Genomic DNA, 19,552 nt, shown 5'->3' with positions numbered 1-19,552 from the left:
TCCTTTTTGCCATTTGTAATTGCACGTTCTCAGTACACATGTGGGTGAATTTGAGTCTTTGTTTTGGACATTTTTCTGTACTGATTTGAAAATGTAAATATGCCATCACAAAAATACTATAATATTCTCACGGGATTAGCGTTTTTTTACAGCAAACACTGAGACCCTGTTTATTTTAGTTGAACAGTCTTTTTATATGTTATTTCTAAATAGTAGAATTAAGTTTTGTCATATGTCTTTTTAGAGTGGAAGACAGAACACAGACTCAGATCTTGCATCTCATAGGAAAAGAGGTGAGCCATATTTAATTGTAGCCCCGTAGTAATAATAGTATTGTGTAGTTTCTCTGTTTATACCTGTGCATGCCTTTCAGTGATAGCTGTAATGGCTGATTTTCCTGATCTAGGGAATATGTTTTACAAGTATCTTTAAAAATAGCTTAGACACATTTAAAGTAGGTCTACAAGTGCCATTCGAAAGGCATACCAGCCTTTTAACAGTGTATTTCTATTAGAGGAAGTTAATTATTGTAGGCAAATATCTGTAACAGTAAATTCATTTTAGTTTAGCTATACAACTTTTAAATAATAATCTACAATTTATGGTACTGATCTATTTATATGAAACAGCACATTGTTTTTCCTTCCTGTCCTTTTTAGGTAAAACTATACAAAATGAACATCCAATGTACATCAGAAGGGTTTTAAAGTAAATTTAACACAAACCTAGGCAGTTCAGATTAGCATATGGTGAAAAAATACATATGTAGTGGTGACTTCAGTTGAAGGCAACACAATCTGAATGTATATCTGTGTGTGTGTGTGTGTGTGTGTGTGTGTGTGTGTGTATATATATATATATGAGAGAGAGAGATTCTCCACTTCCTGTTAGTCAAGCTTGACCCTATCTCTTCTGCCTCCCAAACTTTATCGGCCATTTGGTATGATGGTTGGACTCATTACCAATAGGGAAGTGTGGTAGGCAATGAAATCTCTGTCGGATGCAGACCGCATGGCTGCTCCTCTGTTCTGGCACTTGGATCCTTTCCGCCAGCGCTCTAAAATCTTTCAGTGAACGCTGGCAGAAAGGATTGATTAGTAAGGTCTGCAGCAGACCTTACCAATCAACCACTAAATCACCAGGGATCGTGCCTCCTCACACTCCTCACAGCCTCCTTGCTGCTAAAAGGTAAGCTCTGTGCTAAAAGGGGGCTCTGTATTTTATTTTATATGTCGGTGTGTGGGGAAGACTGGGATTGTATTTTATGTGTGGGCGGTATTTTTTTTTTATGTGTATGGTGGGGGGCAGTGTATTCTTTTTTATGTGCAGGGGTAGTATTTTTTTTTATGTGTATGGGGGGGTAGTGTATTATTTTATATGTGCAGGGGGTAGTTTTTTTTATATGGGGGAGGGGTGTATTATTTTATGTGTGCAGGGGTAGTATTTTTTTTTAATTTCTGTGGGGGTAGTGTATTACTTTTTATATGTGCAGGGGTAGCATTTTTATTTTTTTCATATGTATGGAGGGGATGTATTATTTTTTTATTTGTATGGGGTGCAGTGTATTATTTTATAGAGGGGGAGTATAAGTGTGTTAGGCTCCATTCACACCTGTATCTTTGTGTGCGATTTAGGGATTCCTGCGTTAGGAACTTGCATTTTTCTGCAGCAGGAATGCCTAATCTGGTGTTTACAAGCAGCAGCTGTCGCCCATTCAAGTTAATGATCAGATGACAGCTGCTGCATGTAAACGCCTGCACACCGCATGTAATGGTATGTGATATGATTACATTCAGTTAGGAATCAATCATTCTCCCTGGACGTATTGATTGTGCATCCAAGGAGAGTGTTTTCTATTTGCATGTAATAATATCACATACCCTTACTTTGGTGCAGCCGTTTACATGTAGCGACTGTCACCTGATCATTAACTTGAACGGATGGTAGCTGCCTCTTGTAAACACCAGATTAGGGATTCTGGCTGCTGGAAAACGCAGGTTCCTGATGCAGAAATCCCTAATCGCACCTAAACTTACGGATATGAATGGGGCCTTATTGTGTGTTTGTGTATTGGTGTCCGTAGTACTATAACCGGATGTAGTTGCATTTTATTTTGAAGTATAAAACTTGGCAAGCGGCCCCCATGAGGAAGGGCACAAAACTGAGTATGGGAGCAAAATTACCTTTCTCCAAAACTAGAGAGGAATTTTAGCATAAATAAATTATACATGCATCACAAGCAAAGAAGCTATTAGGAGTAAGTCCAACTTCCCTTCCCTTTCCTCTTTGTGTCTCCTTTATAAAATCCTTTCGTTTTCTCTGCTGATACCTGGCTATTAGTCCACTTGTCCCCTCTTGGCCTCTTGAGCCCCAGAAAAAAGAAGATCGCCAAGCAAGTACTTAACGGCATGTTCCCCTTTTCTCCTTGTCTACTTGCTTCTTTCCAGCTGGCTATTGCCTTTCATATTACAGTTTAATGTATTCATTGTATGAGCTCACTGTGCTTTGGCCTGCAACAAAGGGCATCCATTTTATCATCTGCTTCATAGGCACATGCCTGGAAAGCATTAGCGCTGAAAGGGCTGAGCAATTCATATTATTATCTGCAGTAAGTGAAAGTGCTGTTAAGTGTAATATTGATGAGTATGTGCTATTAATTGTTAGAATTTGGATAAAAGTATAATTCGATTTATCAAACCTGTTTCATTGCCTGCAGTTAGATTAATGAGACCTATCTGAATTTTTCAGTCTGATTTAGGCCTTCTTACCCATAGACATACTCTGCATCATTATCCTTAAAGCATACTCACTTAACAATTTGGCTTCATGGGAACAAACTGTATCAATGCTAAAGTATCAGGCCTCACTGAACGTCATCTCCTTTCTCTACAGTGTCACCATTGGACCCTTCTGTTAGTGATTCCTGGGCCCGCCTAAAGCACAGTCGGGATTGGTTGTGCGGACCCACTTGTCCCTACGATCCAGATTCAGAAAATGGCAAAACACTCGGTTTGCACACACTAATAGAGAATGCACTGAGCTTCGTAAGTGGCGATGTGGGTAGTGCTCCTGGCTTTAAAGAACCTGAAGAAGGCATGTCCAGCTCTCCCCAGGCCTGTATCATTGCAATGGAACAACAACAACTACGGGCTGAGGTATTTTGCATTTTTTATTTAGTGAAAACTTGTAATACTTTTTTAAAGTACAAACTGGGTATTATGAGACACAAGTATATCTTGGGGCAGATTTACTAAAAAGTTAGATATTGTAATTGCTGCTGAAACAGCCTAATCAGAGTCCTCTATATTCCACCGCACTTAGAATTCCCAGATTTTTTATAGATGTGTCTGCGTCATGAAGTGTGTGGTGTGCTGTTTTACCTTTCTGCTTGCTGTATCACCAATCTAATTCAAACTTCCAAGGCAGATTTGAATTTAATCAATGGTTTGATAAATTTTAAATGTGGCTAAAAAAAATGCAAACCTTACTTGTCAGGCAGTGTTCTATACGCTTATGCTTCTGTTTTTTAGCTCTTAAATAGAATGCATTGCATGTTTTTTTTTTGTGAACACATATTTTCAGTAATTATTGCAAAGTTTGCCATATAATTTTTTTTTTCCATATGACTTTTACATATTTACTAGATTGTTCACTGGTGGTAGCTCTATGGGGCTTAAAGCAATTACCCTTCTTTCCATCCTTCCCCATCGTGTGTGTGTGCGCGTGTCCCTCAACTGTTTAGATAAGATTTTAGCTGTGTAGACTAGGGCTGCAGCTAACGATTATTTTCAAAATCGATTAGTTGCCTGAATTTTACTTTTTTTCAACTAGATTGGTTTTGGTTGCATTAAAAAATATCTCTCTCTCTCTCATTCTCTCTCTCTCTCTCTCATTCTCTCTCTCATTCTCTCTCTCATTCTCTCTCTCATTCTCTCTCTCATTCTCTCTCTCTCTCTCATTCTCTCTCGATTTAGTTGTTGCAGCCCTAGTGTACACACTGCATTGTTTTCAGTGGTTTGACTGACTTAGAGACTTGCATTGTGAGAGAGATCAGAAAGCTCAGTCATTGTGCAGGTATCAGAGCCTTGCTTATGTAATCTGCACATATGGCTGCCACCATGGACATTGATAATTGCAAATTCTTTAGAGCAGCAATGCATTAAAATGGTAACACATACAATACTGATAAGATTATTTTAAAAACGCTGACCACTTATATGTTTATCTGGGGGCTTGTTCGCACCATATTCATTGGGCTGTGCTTAGTAGTAGGACACACACTAGTTTTGTTTTTCACTGCAGCATGTTGCATTGCACTATGCCCACATTTCAATGTTCTGCTGTGAATAAAATGAATGAAATGTCACTTTGTCACTGGTTTGAATGAGCCTTTGCCCCCTTTACCTAAAAATCACATCAGTATACAGCTCTGCATGCTGATATGAAATCATCTTGCATTCATTAGCTAAACAAACATATTTTATTTTACTTACAATTGATTTTTTCCCACTTCCTGGTCCATATTGATGTAATCGTGCCCAAGCGTTGCATACTAGGAAGGTTACCTCAGCAGAGCATTGCTGGGAAATCTCATCTGTAATCTCATGGGATCTCAGGGAAAGGCATTTTCCTCCCCTGAGATGATGTGCATGGTCACATGTCCTAGTCACATGTGCCAGAGTTCCAGGAAGTAAAGGGAGATCTGGTAACTCAGTTAAAATGGCCACTGTCAGAACACTGGGAAGAAAAGAAAAATAAGATATGCAAAAATAAAAGGCCAGCAACTATCTAGAAGTATCTGCTTGTAGATTGTAATTACTAAACATTTCCAAAAGTGTGTTTGTTGTTGTTATTTTAAAGATATGGGTAAAGTTCCTCTTTTAAAAGAAAAACCAATACCAACTCAGAAAAACTGTTTGTTCTCATTAGGTTTTCCATGTTTGAGACTAAGTGGACAGTGTTTTCTGTTCTCCTTTTAGCTGCGCTTGGAAGCTTTGCATCAAATCCTTGTCCTGTTGTCTGGCATGGAGGAGAAGGGAAATGCACAAGCCCTAGGCAGCCGCCAGTCATCGGCCACATTTCAGTCCTCCTCTCTCCTCACCTCTGTTAGACTGCAGTTTCTTGCTGGATGTTTTGGACTGGGTACAGTGGGTCATACAGGCGCTAAAGGTGAATGTGTCCATCTGCATCATTATCAGGTAAAACAAGTGGAAATAGCTATGTGCAGTGTTCATGTATCGGTAACAACACATGGATAAACACTTATATTTGTTATTAGGATGGAATACGTGCATCAAAGAGGAATATTCAGTCTGAAATCCAAAAAGCAGTGCACAAAATCTACCAGCAGCTATCTGCCACCCTAGACAGAGCTCTGCAGGCCAACAAGCATCATGTGGGTGAGTACATGAGCCTCTTCAGTGGGATTTGATGCTCTTCGATACAGAGAGGAGGGTGAATTCAAGACCAAGCAGAATGCGAGTTGGAGTAAACCTGTACTTTGCACACACTGGCTGTAGTGACACGTTCAAGGATTTACATATGGCACTAGAAGGTGGACCATGCTCCACCATCTCTACACTACATTAATATTCTTTTATATTTTCTAGCAGCTTCTTAATAAATTCAGTTGCAGTTAATAAATTCTTCATTTGTTGGTGGCATCACTAACAGAGTAGAATTTATTGTTACTGTTTTAAAAGTGCAATAAGTATTTTCTTATTTCAGAGGCACAGCAGCGTCTGCTATTAGTGACCGTCTTTGCCCTCAGCGTACGATACCAACCTGTGGATGTGTCTCTAGCGATTTCTACTGGTCTGCTTAGTGTTCTTTCCCAGCTGTGTGGAACTGAGACTATGTTAGGACAACCTCTTCAGTTGCTGCCCAAGTCCGGAGTGTCCCAGCTAAGCACTGCACTAAAAGTAGCAAGTACCCGACTACTTCAGATCCTGGCCATTACTACAGGGTGAGTATCACTAAAATGCAGTTTTATTTTTTTTTTTAAGTTTTGTAAACTGTACTATGGAAATGTTTTATTCTTGTGTCAGCTGTATATTTAGCAACCCTTATGTAGTATCTGTTTTACTATTGGGAAAACAAGAAAGCTGTTTTATACGCATTAGGCCTCTCAATACACAATAGACACACACAATGTTAATGAGGGCTTTTTGTTTTTCTATATGTATGGTAATTTATTATTGCTAGTTTAGTAATATTACTAGTTTCCACAGTGCCTCTCCATAATGATATGTCACTTAAAGGCTATGTGCTGCCTTTTGAAGGAAGGACAACCCTAAATGGGCTTGTGTAAATTACAAAACTTATTCAGGGATATTGGGCAGACTAGTGGCCTGTCAGGGAAGATGTGGAGCATGTGAATAGTGAGTACAACCAGCTTATGGTTAAGTGAAACTATTGCTTTTTTTTGTTCATGAAACATAAATGACATTACTTATTAAGAATTTTTTTAAAAATCTTTAACCCATTTGCTGCCATCGACGTAAGGCTTATGGCGGAATACAACTACTTTCAGCTGGCTAGCTCAGTAAGCCTTACGGCGGTGGCTTTTACTGTTCTGCTATAAGCTCACGGTCGCTTTAGCAAACAAGAAGTTATACCAGAACAGTTCCCCTGACGACCCCTATAAAATAATAGCTGTCATCAGCTAATAACAAAAAATCCAGGCGCGCCAGCCCCCCTGCCGCTGCCGGCCGCCACATTCTGCAGCCTCTCCATGCTGTGATCTTTTTCTCCTTGGATCCTCGCTGCTCTCCCCCACCTGTATGGGCTGAGGCAGCAGGGATCCGAGGAGAAATGGGTGGAGGAGGGAGCGCAGCATGTCAGCAGGAGATGAAAACCACTAGCTGCGAAATCCATAGATCGCCAGCAGCCCTGTGATTGTGCGTGGCCGAGCGAGTCTGATATTTACCGATCTTCTGTATGCAGAGCAGTGCATGCAGCTGACCACTCCAGTGTTTGTAAACAACTGGGGATACATCATATTAAGTATCCCCAGTTATGAATGAACAGGAAGTGCTTTACATTACTTCCTGTTCATTCATGAGTTTCTCAATGGGGAGAAGCACTCACTGCAGAGGCTACCAACTATTCATAACTGGATGATAGTAAAATATTTGCTATCATTAGTTTGTGGATGAATGGAGAGCCTCTGAAGTGAGTGCTTTCCTTTCATTGAGTGCTGAGGCTGCAGAAAAAGAGATTGTGGACTATGCGATTTCATTTTCTGTTTCAAAAAGTAAACTTTTAGACCCCTGTTTAGCCCCCAGATATTTCCCAGAAGCCCCCCCCCTCCAAACAGTAACCCCCCCCCCACACACACACACACACACAGACGCACTATACACATTATACAGTGTGCACCATATTGTGGTGTACACCATGCACTGTGGTGCGTTGTTGGAACACATCGCAGTGCTTAATTTTTACTTTTTTTTTCCATTCAAAATAACATTAATTTACCTGTTGCAGCGCATGGGGCATTGTGATGCACTGTGTTGCGATTAAATGTATGTCTGCATCTTTTTATCACAACACACACACCAACACAGCGCACAAAGAATTTTAACATAAGGTGCTTATTTACAGTTTTGCGTTACTTCATGTTTTAACGTTTTGCAAAAAGGCGCAATTTTAATTTAAAATTTACAAATATAAGTTATTTATTAACTCAATACAGTTTTATGTTTTTAGATTTAGTCTGAAATATATTTTTTGTGCACTGATACTGATTTAAGTGTGCTTTTATCAATTTGATTGTGTATTTTTATTGGTTTAATATTGATTTGACAAACTTTTGCGCAATTATCGCAGGACCTACAAAATTAGTAGCACCATCTTTTTATTCTACCGGGCCTGTGCTTTCAGAAAATATATGGTTTGGGGGGGGTATTTTACAAACGCTAGCAACACAACAGTAGGGAATCAAAGCAGTGGGAAAAATTGCAAAAATGGTGTGGCCAGCTGAGGTTAAAAGCGTCCTGGAGGGCTTGGCAGCGAAAGTGTTAAGGGCAGTGGCATACTAGTGATCCAATTGCTGTGCACATTTCCTTGTTTTTATTTTTTTGTAAAGAGCAATGCCCGAGTAAGTATGTAAAGTTCATGTTACAGCTTATTGACTATTTTTGTTTTTGCTTTTCTTTTTTAGGGCATATGCAGATAAGTTAAGCCCTAAAGTGGTGCAATCCTTGCTTGACCTGCTTTGTAGCCAGCTGAAAAACCTTTTGTCTCAGGCTGGGGTAATGCCATCTTTTGGAGAAGATGAGGAGGAGGAGGAAGACAGGAAGGCAGATCTTATCGGAGAAAGTGAAAGAAAAGACTACAGAGGTATGATTACCAAAATAACTTCCCAGGGAAAGATTATAATGTTTGTTTTATTTAGTTGACAGTAAAGGCTTCATATTGTCTAAATGAAATGCAAAATTCCAGATGTATAGAATGCTATATTATAAATTCATGTCCAATGTTCTGGGATATTCCCATAGTTGCTGCTGTAGATTCCAGATTTCTGCCACTAAGGGCTAGTCCTTCCATACAGTATTTTTTGCTTGAAAATTGTTTTTAAATATGCAGATCAGAGAAGGAATATACCACTTGTTAACAGGGAAGTGACATCACACCATGTAGACTCATTTCTTCTTTTTATAGCCACGCTTAGGAAACAGCGCACAGCTGAGCTTCATCTTGGCGACTTCTTGGTCTTCCTTCGCAGAGTGGTGTCTTCCAAGGCTATCCAATCAAAGATGGCATCTCCTAAATGGACAGAGGTGTTGCTGAATATTGCCTCTCAGAAGTGCAGCTCAGGTAATCGGCCACATCTTAATGTAATTACTACACCAGATCAGCTTGTGAATCTTGTACATGCTGTTCCCCAATCCCCAAAAAACTGCACATTTGTATATGTTTTTATATTAAAACAGTTTATGACGACTGATGTCTTTCCACAGGTATTCCACTCGTAGGGAATCTCAGGACTAGGCTCCTCGCCCTGCATGTTCTAGAAGCTGTATTACCTGCATGTGAATCCAGTGTGGAAGATGACCAGATGGCACAGGTGTGATACTTAGATTCAGGTTTATTTAATTGAAAAGGCAATCAGATTTCAAATCATTAACACTTAGGGGTAAACGAGTTAAAAATGTAAATGTTATTTTTTTTTGCTACCCTTTAAACTATTTGCCTGTTTATTAAGGAAACATTGTCTTGTCCATGAAAGACAAACTTGGGGGCACATGGCCATGTTTTCTGTGCCCTGGCTATGTGAGGTTGGTTATATGATCAAAAAATACATGCTGCTCCCTTATAGGCTGCTCCTCACTCATCAGGCATCAACTCTTCAGTCTTGGCCTAGTGTTCCCAGGAGGTAAATACAGTGCAGCGACTGCTCCACGCTATTTTTAAATATGTTTTCTAATCTACTGAAGTCATAAGAAAACAAAACAACAAAAACTGTTTCCTTGTTGCTACTAGCAGCAAAAGCAGATTCTAACTGCTCCTCCTGAAGACTGAAGGAAAGAGATGAAATTTCCATTGTTGTCTGTTTTTAGCTCCTAAACTTTTTTTTTTCTTTTTGCTACCATTGATAATAATCAATGTTCCTATTAAGTGGAAAAATGTAGAAGAAATTTAGAAGGTGACATTTTGTTGAGTCACATTTTTTCTGGATTTTAGGCGTTTTGGTAGCTGTTTTGCTGCTTGTTCATTGTGTTCTTTCCAAAGCTTTTCATTATCTATACTTGATTATGTCAAACATTTATGCAAGGGAGGAGAAATCAACAGTAGAAAACTAGCTGTCAGTATATGTCAGCTACTTGATTTTTGTTTTCCTTACTTAAGGCCGTGACACACTGCACGCGAAGCGAGCAGTGTGTCATGTAATTTTCTGCTCGGCAGCTCAGCTTGCGAGAGCTCGCGGAGCTGAGCGTGCCGAGATGAACAATTTCAACTTCAGCCAATCGGCTCGCGCATATAAATCAGCGCGTCGCGATGCGACAGCTGGCAGGTTGTTACGGACGAGCCGATTGGCTGAAGGTGCTGTCAATCATCTGACTGCACTCAGCTCACACACTGCACGCAAAGCTCCGTGCCGGATAGCTTTGCTTCGCTCTGCACGGCTTCGCGCGCAGTGTGTCACGGCCTTTACTCAGTTGGTTTCTACTCTGTGGCCTAGTGATGATTCCAGGCCCCATTAGTGGTTGCCATTTGTCATAACTGTTATAGTTGCGTAAAATATTATTATAAAGGGAAAGGCCAAGGCACTGGAGTCCTGATTTTTCTGTCCTAGTATTCCAGTTTCTTATACTTTCACACATTGTGTAAAACTTTGTTTTAAAAAACAGTGTGATCTATTAAAAATGTAGGTTCACAAGGATAACTTTTCCTTTTCACCCAGCAGGTGGTGGAAAGACTTTTCTCTCTCCTCTCAGACTGTATGTGGGAAACACCCATCGCTCAGGCTAAACATTTTCAACAAGAAAAGGAGCAAGAGGCAAAACTTCAAGTAATTTAAACTGGCCTTTGAATGACACAGTATCCTGACAGCCCTTGTTTGCTAAAGGCAGAGGTAACCAGTGTGTTTTCTCATTCTGCAGAAGCAGGGTGAGCTTGAGGAGGAGGAGGAAGACCTACCTATCCAAGAAGTCTCCTTTGATCCAGAGAAAGCCCAGTGTTGCCTTGTGGAAAATGGACAGATTCTGACACATGGGAGTGGAGGCAAAGGTTATGGTCTAGCATCAACAGGAGTAACATCAGGCTGCTATCAGTGGAAGGTATATCATTGTTCTACCTTTCTGTAGTTGATTGTTACTCTCCTGCAGGGGTATGCAATCTTGGTACTTTAGTTGTGGTTGCCTGCCCTTGTACTACTGTTTGCATCAGTTCATGAACTGGTTTGACTTGATCGTGGCGTGTGGGGCTTCTTTAAAGGGTAATGCACCCAGATGTTGATGCTGATGGCATAAATCACCCACCTATTGCTTCTTTCCCATTGGGATCCTGGTAAAACGATCTTCGCACCAAAGTGAAGTAACTGATGAGAATGTGCAACTATGTAAAGCACTGCGTAAATTGTCGGTGCTATATAAATACCTGAAATAAATAATGTGATGCATAAATATCACCTTCATTTTTGCAAAACAAAAGGAGCTGTGCACCATGGAGATAAATACAGTGCAACAAGTATGACATGAATGCAATAATCAACAATAAATCTCTTTATTAGTTCGAGAAATAAGTAAAGGAACTTATCCACACACATAAATAGTTTTAAAAAAAATAATAGTAAAAGATCCCCCTTTATACTCTTGCCGTTCGTAAAGTTTAGATCAGTGTATGTATAGCACAGAACTTTAAAAAAAAATTTTAGATAGACTAAAGTAGGATTAAAACCCCATTATGTTGTTGTTCTTTGTGCCCTCACCTGGTAGGTTCACCTCTTTTTGTCCTGGTGACCATTGTTACCAGTTGTGAAAGTAAATGGGAAATGTAACATTTTACAGTTGTCATCAGAACATGAGGTAAGAGGAACTATTCCAAAAGGGACACCTATTCTGGCAACAACTGTCTAAAAAATTAGTTAGTAGAGATTTTCTCCTACTTCCTGTTGTGTCTGTGGGACTGGAAGTGGAAGTGAAGAGGGATCACCCCAGTGAACCCATACAGCATAAACTGATAAAAGTTTTGTCTGTAATGCACATTAAGCTCAATCCCCTCCTGACTCCGAGCCTTATCCTTTCAGCCATGTTCTACAGCTCAGGTGTTATGTTAGATACTTATTGGGCCAGGTCAGGTTCAGTTTAATAGCATAATATCATCAAATATATCAACTGATATTTGTGCTTGCATCATTTTTTTTCACCACATGGCAACACAATGTACACTATTGGGGTATGGTGCATTGTCGTGCAGCACACACACACACACCCTTACGAATAAATGGCCCCGCAACACACCAGGGTGTGATGAGTTGCACTGTGCTGTAGCGTGCACTAAATGCATAGATACCGTGCCTTTAGCACAATTCTATAGTGTGAAGCAGCCCTAAAAAATAATAATCTATAAATATAAGATACAACGAGCCAAAAGGTAAGACGCACACCATAGGCTTTATACAATGCGCTCCTTTCCTGACCGCCCTTTGTCTGTAGTGTCTCATTCTTCATGTCATTTGGTAAATTTCCATCTCTTCTCAATGGATCCTATGTATATAATGGATTCATCAAACACTGCTAATAAATATTTTAATGAAAAAACAGGTTTGGAATGCAAATATAATAATTGTTATTCCCTGAATACAGTTCTACATTGTGAAAGAAAATCGTGGTAATGAGGGGACCTGTGTAGGTGTTTCCCGTTGGCCTGTACATGACTTCAACCACCGCACCACCTCTGATATGTGGCTGTACCGGGCATACAGTGGCAACCTGTATCATAATGGAGAGCAGACTCTGACTTTGCCCAGCTTTACCCAGGGAGACTTTATAACTTGCGTGCTTGACATGGAGGCTCGGACTGTGTCTTTTGGCAAGAATGGAGAGGTGCGCAGACATTACTTTTTTAAAGCAGTTCAGAATTTTTAAAGTTTACATGCATGTGTGAGAGGAGACACTGTATCCCCCTTTTGTATTATGAGTGCTAACTTCCCTGTATCCTCTAGAATCTCATGTGGCCGAGACAGTTATAATTACTTGTGTAAAAATGTAATTCTGATGGTGATATATACAGTTATTTTAAGTACTTTTTTAATTGTTATTTAATTTGTTTTTTGTAGACTAATGGCATTTTTTTTTTTAATACATAATTCAGAAGTTGTAATTTATTTTCTGTACACAGCTTAAAGCCCATTTCTACCTTTTGCAGAGATATTTTTTTTTAAACATATGCCAGCAATGTACACCGAGTGGACATGAAGCAGGCATATGCAGTGAATGTATATGAAAACAGAAACTTAAATTTTTTGTTAGCTTTCCTCTTCATACTCTCATGGAGATGGCTGCCTCTGTGCTGTGCAAGCAATGTGTATATCTAAAGCCCAAACCTTTCTATTTGGATAGAGTAGGGGGGAATTTAAAACCACTGTCTGTCTTTTTTGGCATCTGTATCTCATTAGGGAGATTTTCCTCCACTTCCAGCTCTGTAGAGTCAACAAGAAATGAGAGAGGATATTTTTCCAGTGTGAGGGATATGACTGTTATACAGGTGTCATAGGAGGATTTCCCCCGTTCTGGTGGCAACTCAAAAGGTGACAATCTGAGAGAGTATATCTCCCTAACGGGGACACAGCTATAAAACATGACAGTGGTTCTAACTCCTCGCCGCTATCAAATCTAAAAAAGTGTTGCCTTTAGTTATACTTTAATTTTATGTGTATGTCGCTTAACCTGATTTTCAATCACAGGAGCCAAAGTTGGCCTTTGAAGATGTGGATGCTGCAGAATTGTACCCTTGTGTGATGTTTTACAGCAGCAACCCTGGAGAAAAGGTACAGTAGTTCCCTAGTATTTATTTTACTACTGGAAATAAAGCATGTAATAAAAAAGGTCATGTAAGCATAAAGCATGTTACATAATAGGGTTTGTGTTTTCCACATTAAAGGTCAAGATCTGTGACATGCAGATGAGAGGGACTCCCAGAGATCTGCTGCCTGGTGAACCTATCTGTAGTCCTGTAGCCACTGTCTTAGCTGAATCCAGTGTGCAGCTGCTCAGAGTGCTTCATCGTACTGAACGCTGGACTCACTGCATTAACAAGAAAATGGTGGAGCGCTTACAGAAGATCAAAGGTTGCCTGAGGGAAGTAGGAGGCAAGCTAAAGAAAAGTCGCTCTGTCCAGAGTCGTGAAGAGCATGAAACACGAGATGAGAAAGAAGAGGAGAAAGGGAAACATGGCAGGCATGGACTGGCTGAGCTGGGGGAAACACAACTCAAGACCCTCTGTGTGGAAGTATGGCCAGTTCTGGCCGTTATCGGAGGTGTGGATACAGGACTTAGAGTGGGAGGCAGATGTGTTCATAAGCAGACAGGTCGGCATGCCACTCTGCTGGGTGTGGTGAAGGAAGGAAGTACATCCGCTAAGGTTCAATGGGATGAGGCGGAGATTACCATCAGGTATGTACATCACTGTGCTGAAGCTTAATAAGTTCTGCTTGCATCCATGTCTTTAGTTTTCCGTGTCTTCTGTATGAGAACGCATTGCCCAAGAAGAGAAACACATTGTTTTTTATAGACTGCTTTTTTAAATTTCTTGTCCTTTTCCCCACAGCAAACTGAGAGGAAATCTCCACAATGAGGATACAGACTAAAATAAAAACCTGACAGAAAGACTAACTCTTCCCACTCTGGTTAAAACTAAAATAGCTTTTTGGATAAAGTTGGGCTTTAACAAATACAAACTAGGTTTATATATGGTACAATATGACTGACCAATTTCTGTCTCAACTCTGCAAATATACATAGGAATTCCAGTGAGGGAAGAAAGCAGGTATACCCCTTGAAGAAAATAGAGACATTCCAGAGAAATTACAAATCTAATGTAATTTCACTATGTAATAAAATACAATACAGTATATACAGTATTTAGATTATGTTAGTATAGGACACAATATGTTATAACATCAAACAAACAGAGATACATGTTGCCTTGCATGCATATTCAATCGCAAAGCAGATAAATGGCTTAGACGCATCCGACTATACGATTACTCCTCCTTTAAGCTGGGCACACACTGCTCGAATTTTGAGCCTTGTGTGATCCTGTTGGCATCCCTCTGTTTGACAATAGTTGATTTTTTTTTTCCATTGACTCTTGTCGAATGAGCTGGCCCAAAAATTCTCAGTTGAATAGTGACTACAGAAATCAGCTGCACTCACTGTTTGGATATTCTGACAACGGCTGGGACAATAGTCTGGAAGCTAAGATTCCCCCATACATGCTGTTTAGCATGGCTCGGGAAGTCAAGTGTTAGGTGTATAAATAGATTTCGTACTTTAGCGTGATTGCATTTAATTTTTTGAAAAGCTGCCAACATTCCTAAAATTTAAATTAGAGCGAGAATCCAGAGTTGTTTTTAATTTCCATTTTATGCAGTATGTTAATTTAATTAAAGCTTTCCTGTCATGCATATCCAAGCCCTGTGAACTCAGATGTTCAAGCACCTGGGCCGAAAACAGTATTTCTCCAGCATACTTTGCTGTCTGTGTTATTCTGTGGTCTTTAGATGCATGTTGTTTTCGACATTGTTGCTCCTGTCTCCTGTCTACCGTTCCTCTTTGCTATCTCTGTGGCACAGCACATGCTCTGATATGCTTTCTGTGTTAGTGACTTAGTAACTGTGACTGTATCAACATAATTTCCTGTATTCTCCTCTTGTCTATCCCTCACTTGCCTTTTCCTGTGTCGTTCTAATTTTTTTCTCAACCAAAGCTTCCCAACTTTTTGGTCGCCTAGTGACACACCTCTCTACAATCTGGAGCCTTGCGATCCCCCACCTTTCGATGTGGCTCGTTTCCGTGGGCTGACTGCCTCCACACTGCTTGACCTTACATACCTAACAGGCATCCATGAGGACCCTGGAAAAGCCAGTGCCAAGCGACATGAAAAGAAGCACCGCCATGAATCCGAAGAGAAAGGGGAACAGGAGCAGAAGGGAGATCCTGAGAACACCGATCGGACAACGGAGGAGAAAATGGGCACCAACTTAACTTCAAAATCAGAAAATGAATCCATTGGTCTTGTGGGAGACTGTGCAGCCACTGATCAGCAGCATCACCTTCTGGATGGGAAGCGGAAAAGTCATGACCACATACCGAGGAGCCATGATATTGCCCAATCTGAAATCAGGGCTGTCCAACTTTCCTACATTAACTTGGGGGCCATGAAATCTCTTGGTGTGCTGCTTAGCTGCAGTAAATATGCAGAACTCCTTCTTATCCCCAAAGTGTTGGCTGAAAATGGTCACAATTCAGACTGTGCCAGTTCTCCTGTGGTGCACGAGGATGTTGAAATGAGGGCTGCCCTGCAATTTCTGATGCGTCACATGGTGAAGAGGGCAGTTATGCGTTCACCAATAAAGCGAGCCCTGGGGCTGGCTGATCTTGAGAGAGCACAAGCCATGATTTACAAGCTGGTGGTTCATGGACTTCTGGAAGAGCAGTTTGGTGGCAGGATACGACAAGGTATGAATTGTATACATTGTAGCTGTGGTTTCATAGCTTCATCTCTAAACCATATGTGTTGTGAGGTTGTTTCTACTTACTTAGCCAGTAAACTGTACAAAATATTTGGTTTGCCCCATCATAATTTTGAATCATGAGGGATCTGAAGAAAGGTATACAAGGTCCGAATTTTGGTACAGAAGTAGTCATTTTCGGTACGTTCGTTCGAATATCTGTCGATTAGTAGTGTGCAACCGACAGACGAAAACGTCAGTGTTCCCGAAAATTTTTGAAGGAGCATGTTGGGAAAATTTAGCTCAAACGAACGTATTTCTAACAATCAACGTGGTTTTCATTCGGAAACTCCATTCATTCCAAAATAGAATGTTAAATGCGACAATTAAATGAAATTTAGAAAGACAATCGGCAAGTTTCCGATGCCAGTATCGATTGTTCCAACTGTATTTTTTGTACGAAGTGCAAAAATCTACCCGTGTATGTAATCTACCTTTTTTAAGCCAAATCATCTTCTTTTATTTATATACACACACATTTAAACTTTGTTTTTTACTTGGTTACACTCACAATTATACATAAAAGGACTATACTTTTGAAGTGTCTCCCCACATTATTAATTTTCTCTTTCTTTGTGGATTATTTTGGTGATCCAGATTTAGATCAGCAGGCAGAGGAAAGTGACCAAGTCCAGCAAGCTCAAACTCCAGTCACCACTAGCCCATCTGCATCCAGCACCACATCTTTTATGAGCAGTTCCTTGGAGGACACCACCACTGCCACCACACCAGTGACTGACACCGAGACAGTACCAGCATCTGAATCCCCTGGAGTCATGCCGCTTAGTTTGCTGAGGTAGAGCATGTTATAAATGTATCTAGCACTAATCCATTTGCTTTAAGCCCTGAAGTGACATTAAACCCTCAGATTTTTTAACATAAACCAATACTGTAATGTGTGCCTTACTGTAATCCATGGTTGTTTCCCTTCTCTTTGCTGATCTTCCTTTTAAATCCTCATGTCTTCTCATGCTTGGGGAGAACTTCCCTTTGCAGCTGAGTGCCTCTTCCTGTAGTGCTGGCTCAGGTTGCAAACCTACACACAGACACCATGTAGCCATTCCAGAGACAAGGCAGTCTGCTGCAGAACAGAAGTTCTGCCCAGCATGAGAACAGATACAGATTTAAAAGGAAGAGCAGCAAAGAGAAGGGAAACTACCATGGATTACAGTAAGGCGCACATTACAGTATTGTTTTATGTTAAAAAATCTGAGGGTTTAATGTCACTTTAAAGCCTGTCACCATGTTTCTGTGGGTTCTGGATAGCTACGACTCCTTAGCCATTTGTGGATTTAACATATTATTAATAACTTTTAGTACTTAGAATGTGTATGTGAGTTATGTTGTATGGTTGCTATGCACCTGCTAAGTAACTGGACATTTTCCTAACATGTTACTTCCGCTGAAATCTGCCATGTACATTATGTGTTTTGATACATTATTCACATAGATTTTTCTATAGTTGATAGATATAATCTAATAATAAACAGTAATGCCGTCTTTTCTTGATGTTGCCTTGTTGACTCTTTATTATTGTTTATGTAGCTTACAGTAGTTTTAACCAATGTATGTTACTGTATATATTTATTGAAATATACATGCTTTCAAAGTGAATGGTTTAAAGAACTGCTAGACTGGTAACTATTGTTTTTTCAGTCCTTAAAGTAGATGATGACTCAGGAAATGGTAAATCTTTGCTTCTCTAGGCAAAGATCTGATTTCTGCAGTCATGCCTGTGTCGTCTTTGAAAGGCTAAAGCATGAAGGGATTTATTTATATAATATTTAATCATTTTCTCTATAATCAGTAAGATGCATGGACCTAGCCACACAAAAACTATGTGTTGGGGTTTATTTCCTGATACAGGTCTCCTGCTGTAGTGAAGACGTGAATTATTGATTATAATTCTTTTTTCAATTCTATAGGCAAATGTTTTCAAGCTACCCAACCACTACTGTTCTGCCCACCCGTCGTGCACAGACACCACCAATCACATCACTTCCCACATCACCCACAGAAGAAATAGGAAGAAGACAGAGCCTTACATCTCCAGACTCTCAGCCATCAAGGCACAGCAACCGTACAGGTTATATACAATTTTCCCTGCTTGACATAGTATAGCTGGCGGGGTTATGATCATGGCATGTTTTACCACAACACTTGCATGCTCTTAAAGTACATCTAAAGCCAAAGCTTTATCTCTAGGGACTTGGAGAAATTCACTCAGTAGGTAAGGGAAAATAGAAAAAAACGTAATTGTTGTAATCGAAACAAGATTAGAAGGGAAGTCAAATAATGGTGACAATTGTTCCCAATGACAAAGAGATGCACTATCTTACCTTGGAGAAATTTTCTTTTACGTCCAGTTGTGTCTACAGATCTAGCGGGTGTATAGAAGAGCTGGACTAGAGAGTTGAGGTTTTACTTGTCTGTATGAAGAGGTGGTACTTTTTGAGGAGGCCAAATTACAGTGGAGGTATGGTTTATAACGGAACAAAAAGCAGATGAAGAAGCGCTACAACCAAGTGATAAATAGTGGGTTTTATTGCAGATGGGCTAGAATTTGGATGGGCTTGGGTTTATTCCATTGTTGTCAGTGGTGGTTCGTGGTGTCAATGATGCTTTCTGAAAGGTGTTGATGTGGTCCGAAATGAGGGAATAGAATGTACAAGTGAACTTCGAGCAATGAATTGGCCAAAGTGTGAGAATGTAGAGCCTCACCAAGAAGTTGTGAAAAATGTGATGTCAATCGACGAGTGAAGTGTGTCTCTGGTTCCGATGCTGAAGATGATGTTGATGGATCAATTTGGAACAATCTAGTTGGTTTATGAAGGATGTGTAGATCGGTCTGATAGTCGCCGGAAGATTTGAGGTTTGAATGGCGAGAGTCTGAGTGTTCCTTGATCCATGATGGTGTCTGTTACAGTTGGGAAGGTGCAGCTGAGAGTTGTTTCTGGACCTGTGAAGGATTAAATCCTATTTCGCTGTTTGATGGTATGTCCTTAGAAAAGTTGTGTGCGGAAGTCGGTCGAGCTTCCAGCCGATAACGGAACCCGATCCGCAGGAGTCCTGTCAGCAGGCTGAGGCGTGAACGCCAGACCAGCTTGATGTTGATTTGAATGAATGCGGCTGCGTTCCACGTGTGTGGGGAGAGAAGTGGCAGCAGGGATGCCGGTCATTCACGAGCAGGGAGTTTAGCCTGTGGATCGGGTTCCGTTTCACTCCTTGCCCCAGCACTATCACCACTCCAAGTCCGTATCAGCCCACTGCTTGCCAACCCAATAGCAGACCATTATCGGTCGGAAGCTTGAC

The 19,552-nt window shown here is 40.4% G+C and overlaps 1 protein-coding gene across 1 annotated transcript in view; it reads left to right on the top strand.

The window, feature by feature from the left end:
- HERC1 (HECT and RLD domain containing E3 ubiquitin protein ligase family member 1) overlaps positions 1 to 19,552 on the top strand; it is an 88,105-nt gene that overhangs the window by 32,414 nt on the left and 36,139 nt on the right. The window contains exons 25-40 of the mRNA XM_018552779.1: positions 245 to 300; positions 2,891 to 3,155; positions 4,980 to 5,198; positions 5,279 to 5,399; positions 5,728 to 5,965; positions 8,165 to 8,343; positions 8,665 to 8,820; positions 8,964 to 9,070; positions 10,412 to 10,516; positions 10,608 to 10,784; positions 12,312 to 12,551; positions 13,412 to 13,495; positions 13,609 to 14,120; positions 15,436 to 16,187; positions 16,838 to 17,036; positions 18,166 to 18,326. Of these exons, the coding sequence (XP_018408281.1) occupies positions 245 to 300; positions 2,891 to 3,155; positions 4,980 to 5,198; positions 5,279 to 5,399; positions 5,728 to 5,965; positions 8,165 to 8,343; positions 8,665 to 8,820; positions 8,964 to 9,070; positions 10,412 to 10,516; positions 10,608 to 10,784; positions 12,312 to 12,551; positions 13,412 to 13,495; positions 13,609 to 14,120; positions 15,436 to 16,187; positions 16,838 to 17,036; positions 18,166 to 18,326 (3,571 nt within the window). The remainder of the gene's footprint in view (positions 1 to 244; positions 301 to 2,890; positions 3,156 to 4,979; positions 5,199 to 5,278; positions 5,400 to 5,727; positions 5,966 to 8,164; positions 8,344 to 8,664; positions 8,821 to 8,963; positions 9,071 to 10,411; positions 10,517 to 10,607; positions 10,785 to 12,311; positions 12,552 to 13,411; positions 13,496 to 13,608; positions 14,121 to 15,435; positions 16,188 to 16,837; positions 17,037 to 18,165; positions 18,327 to 19,552) is intronic.

The sequence above is a fragment of the Nanorana parkeri genome, unplaced genomic scaffold (genome assembly GCF_000935625.1).
Source record: "Nanorana parkeri isolate BGI_ZX_2015 unplaced genomic scaffold, ASM93562v1 scaffold97, whole genome shotgun sequence".
Classification (NCBI taxonomy): Eukaryota; Metazoa; Chordata; class Amphibia; order Anura; family Dicroglossidae; genus Nanorana; species Nanorana parkeri.
This window is presented reverse-complemented; position numbering and strand designations above follow the sequence as displayed.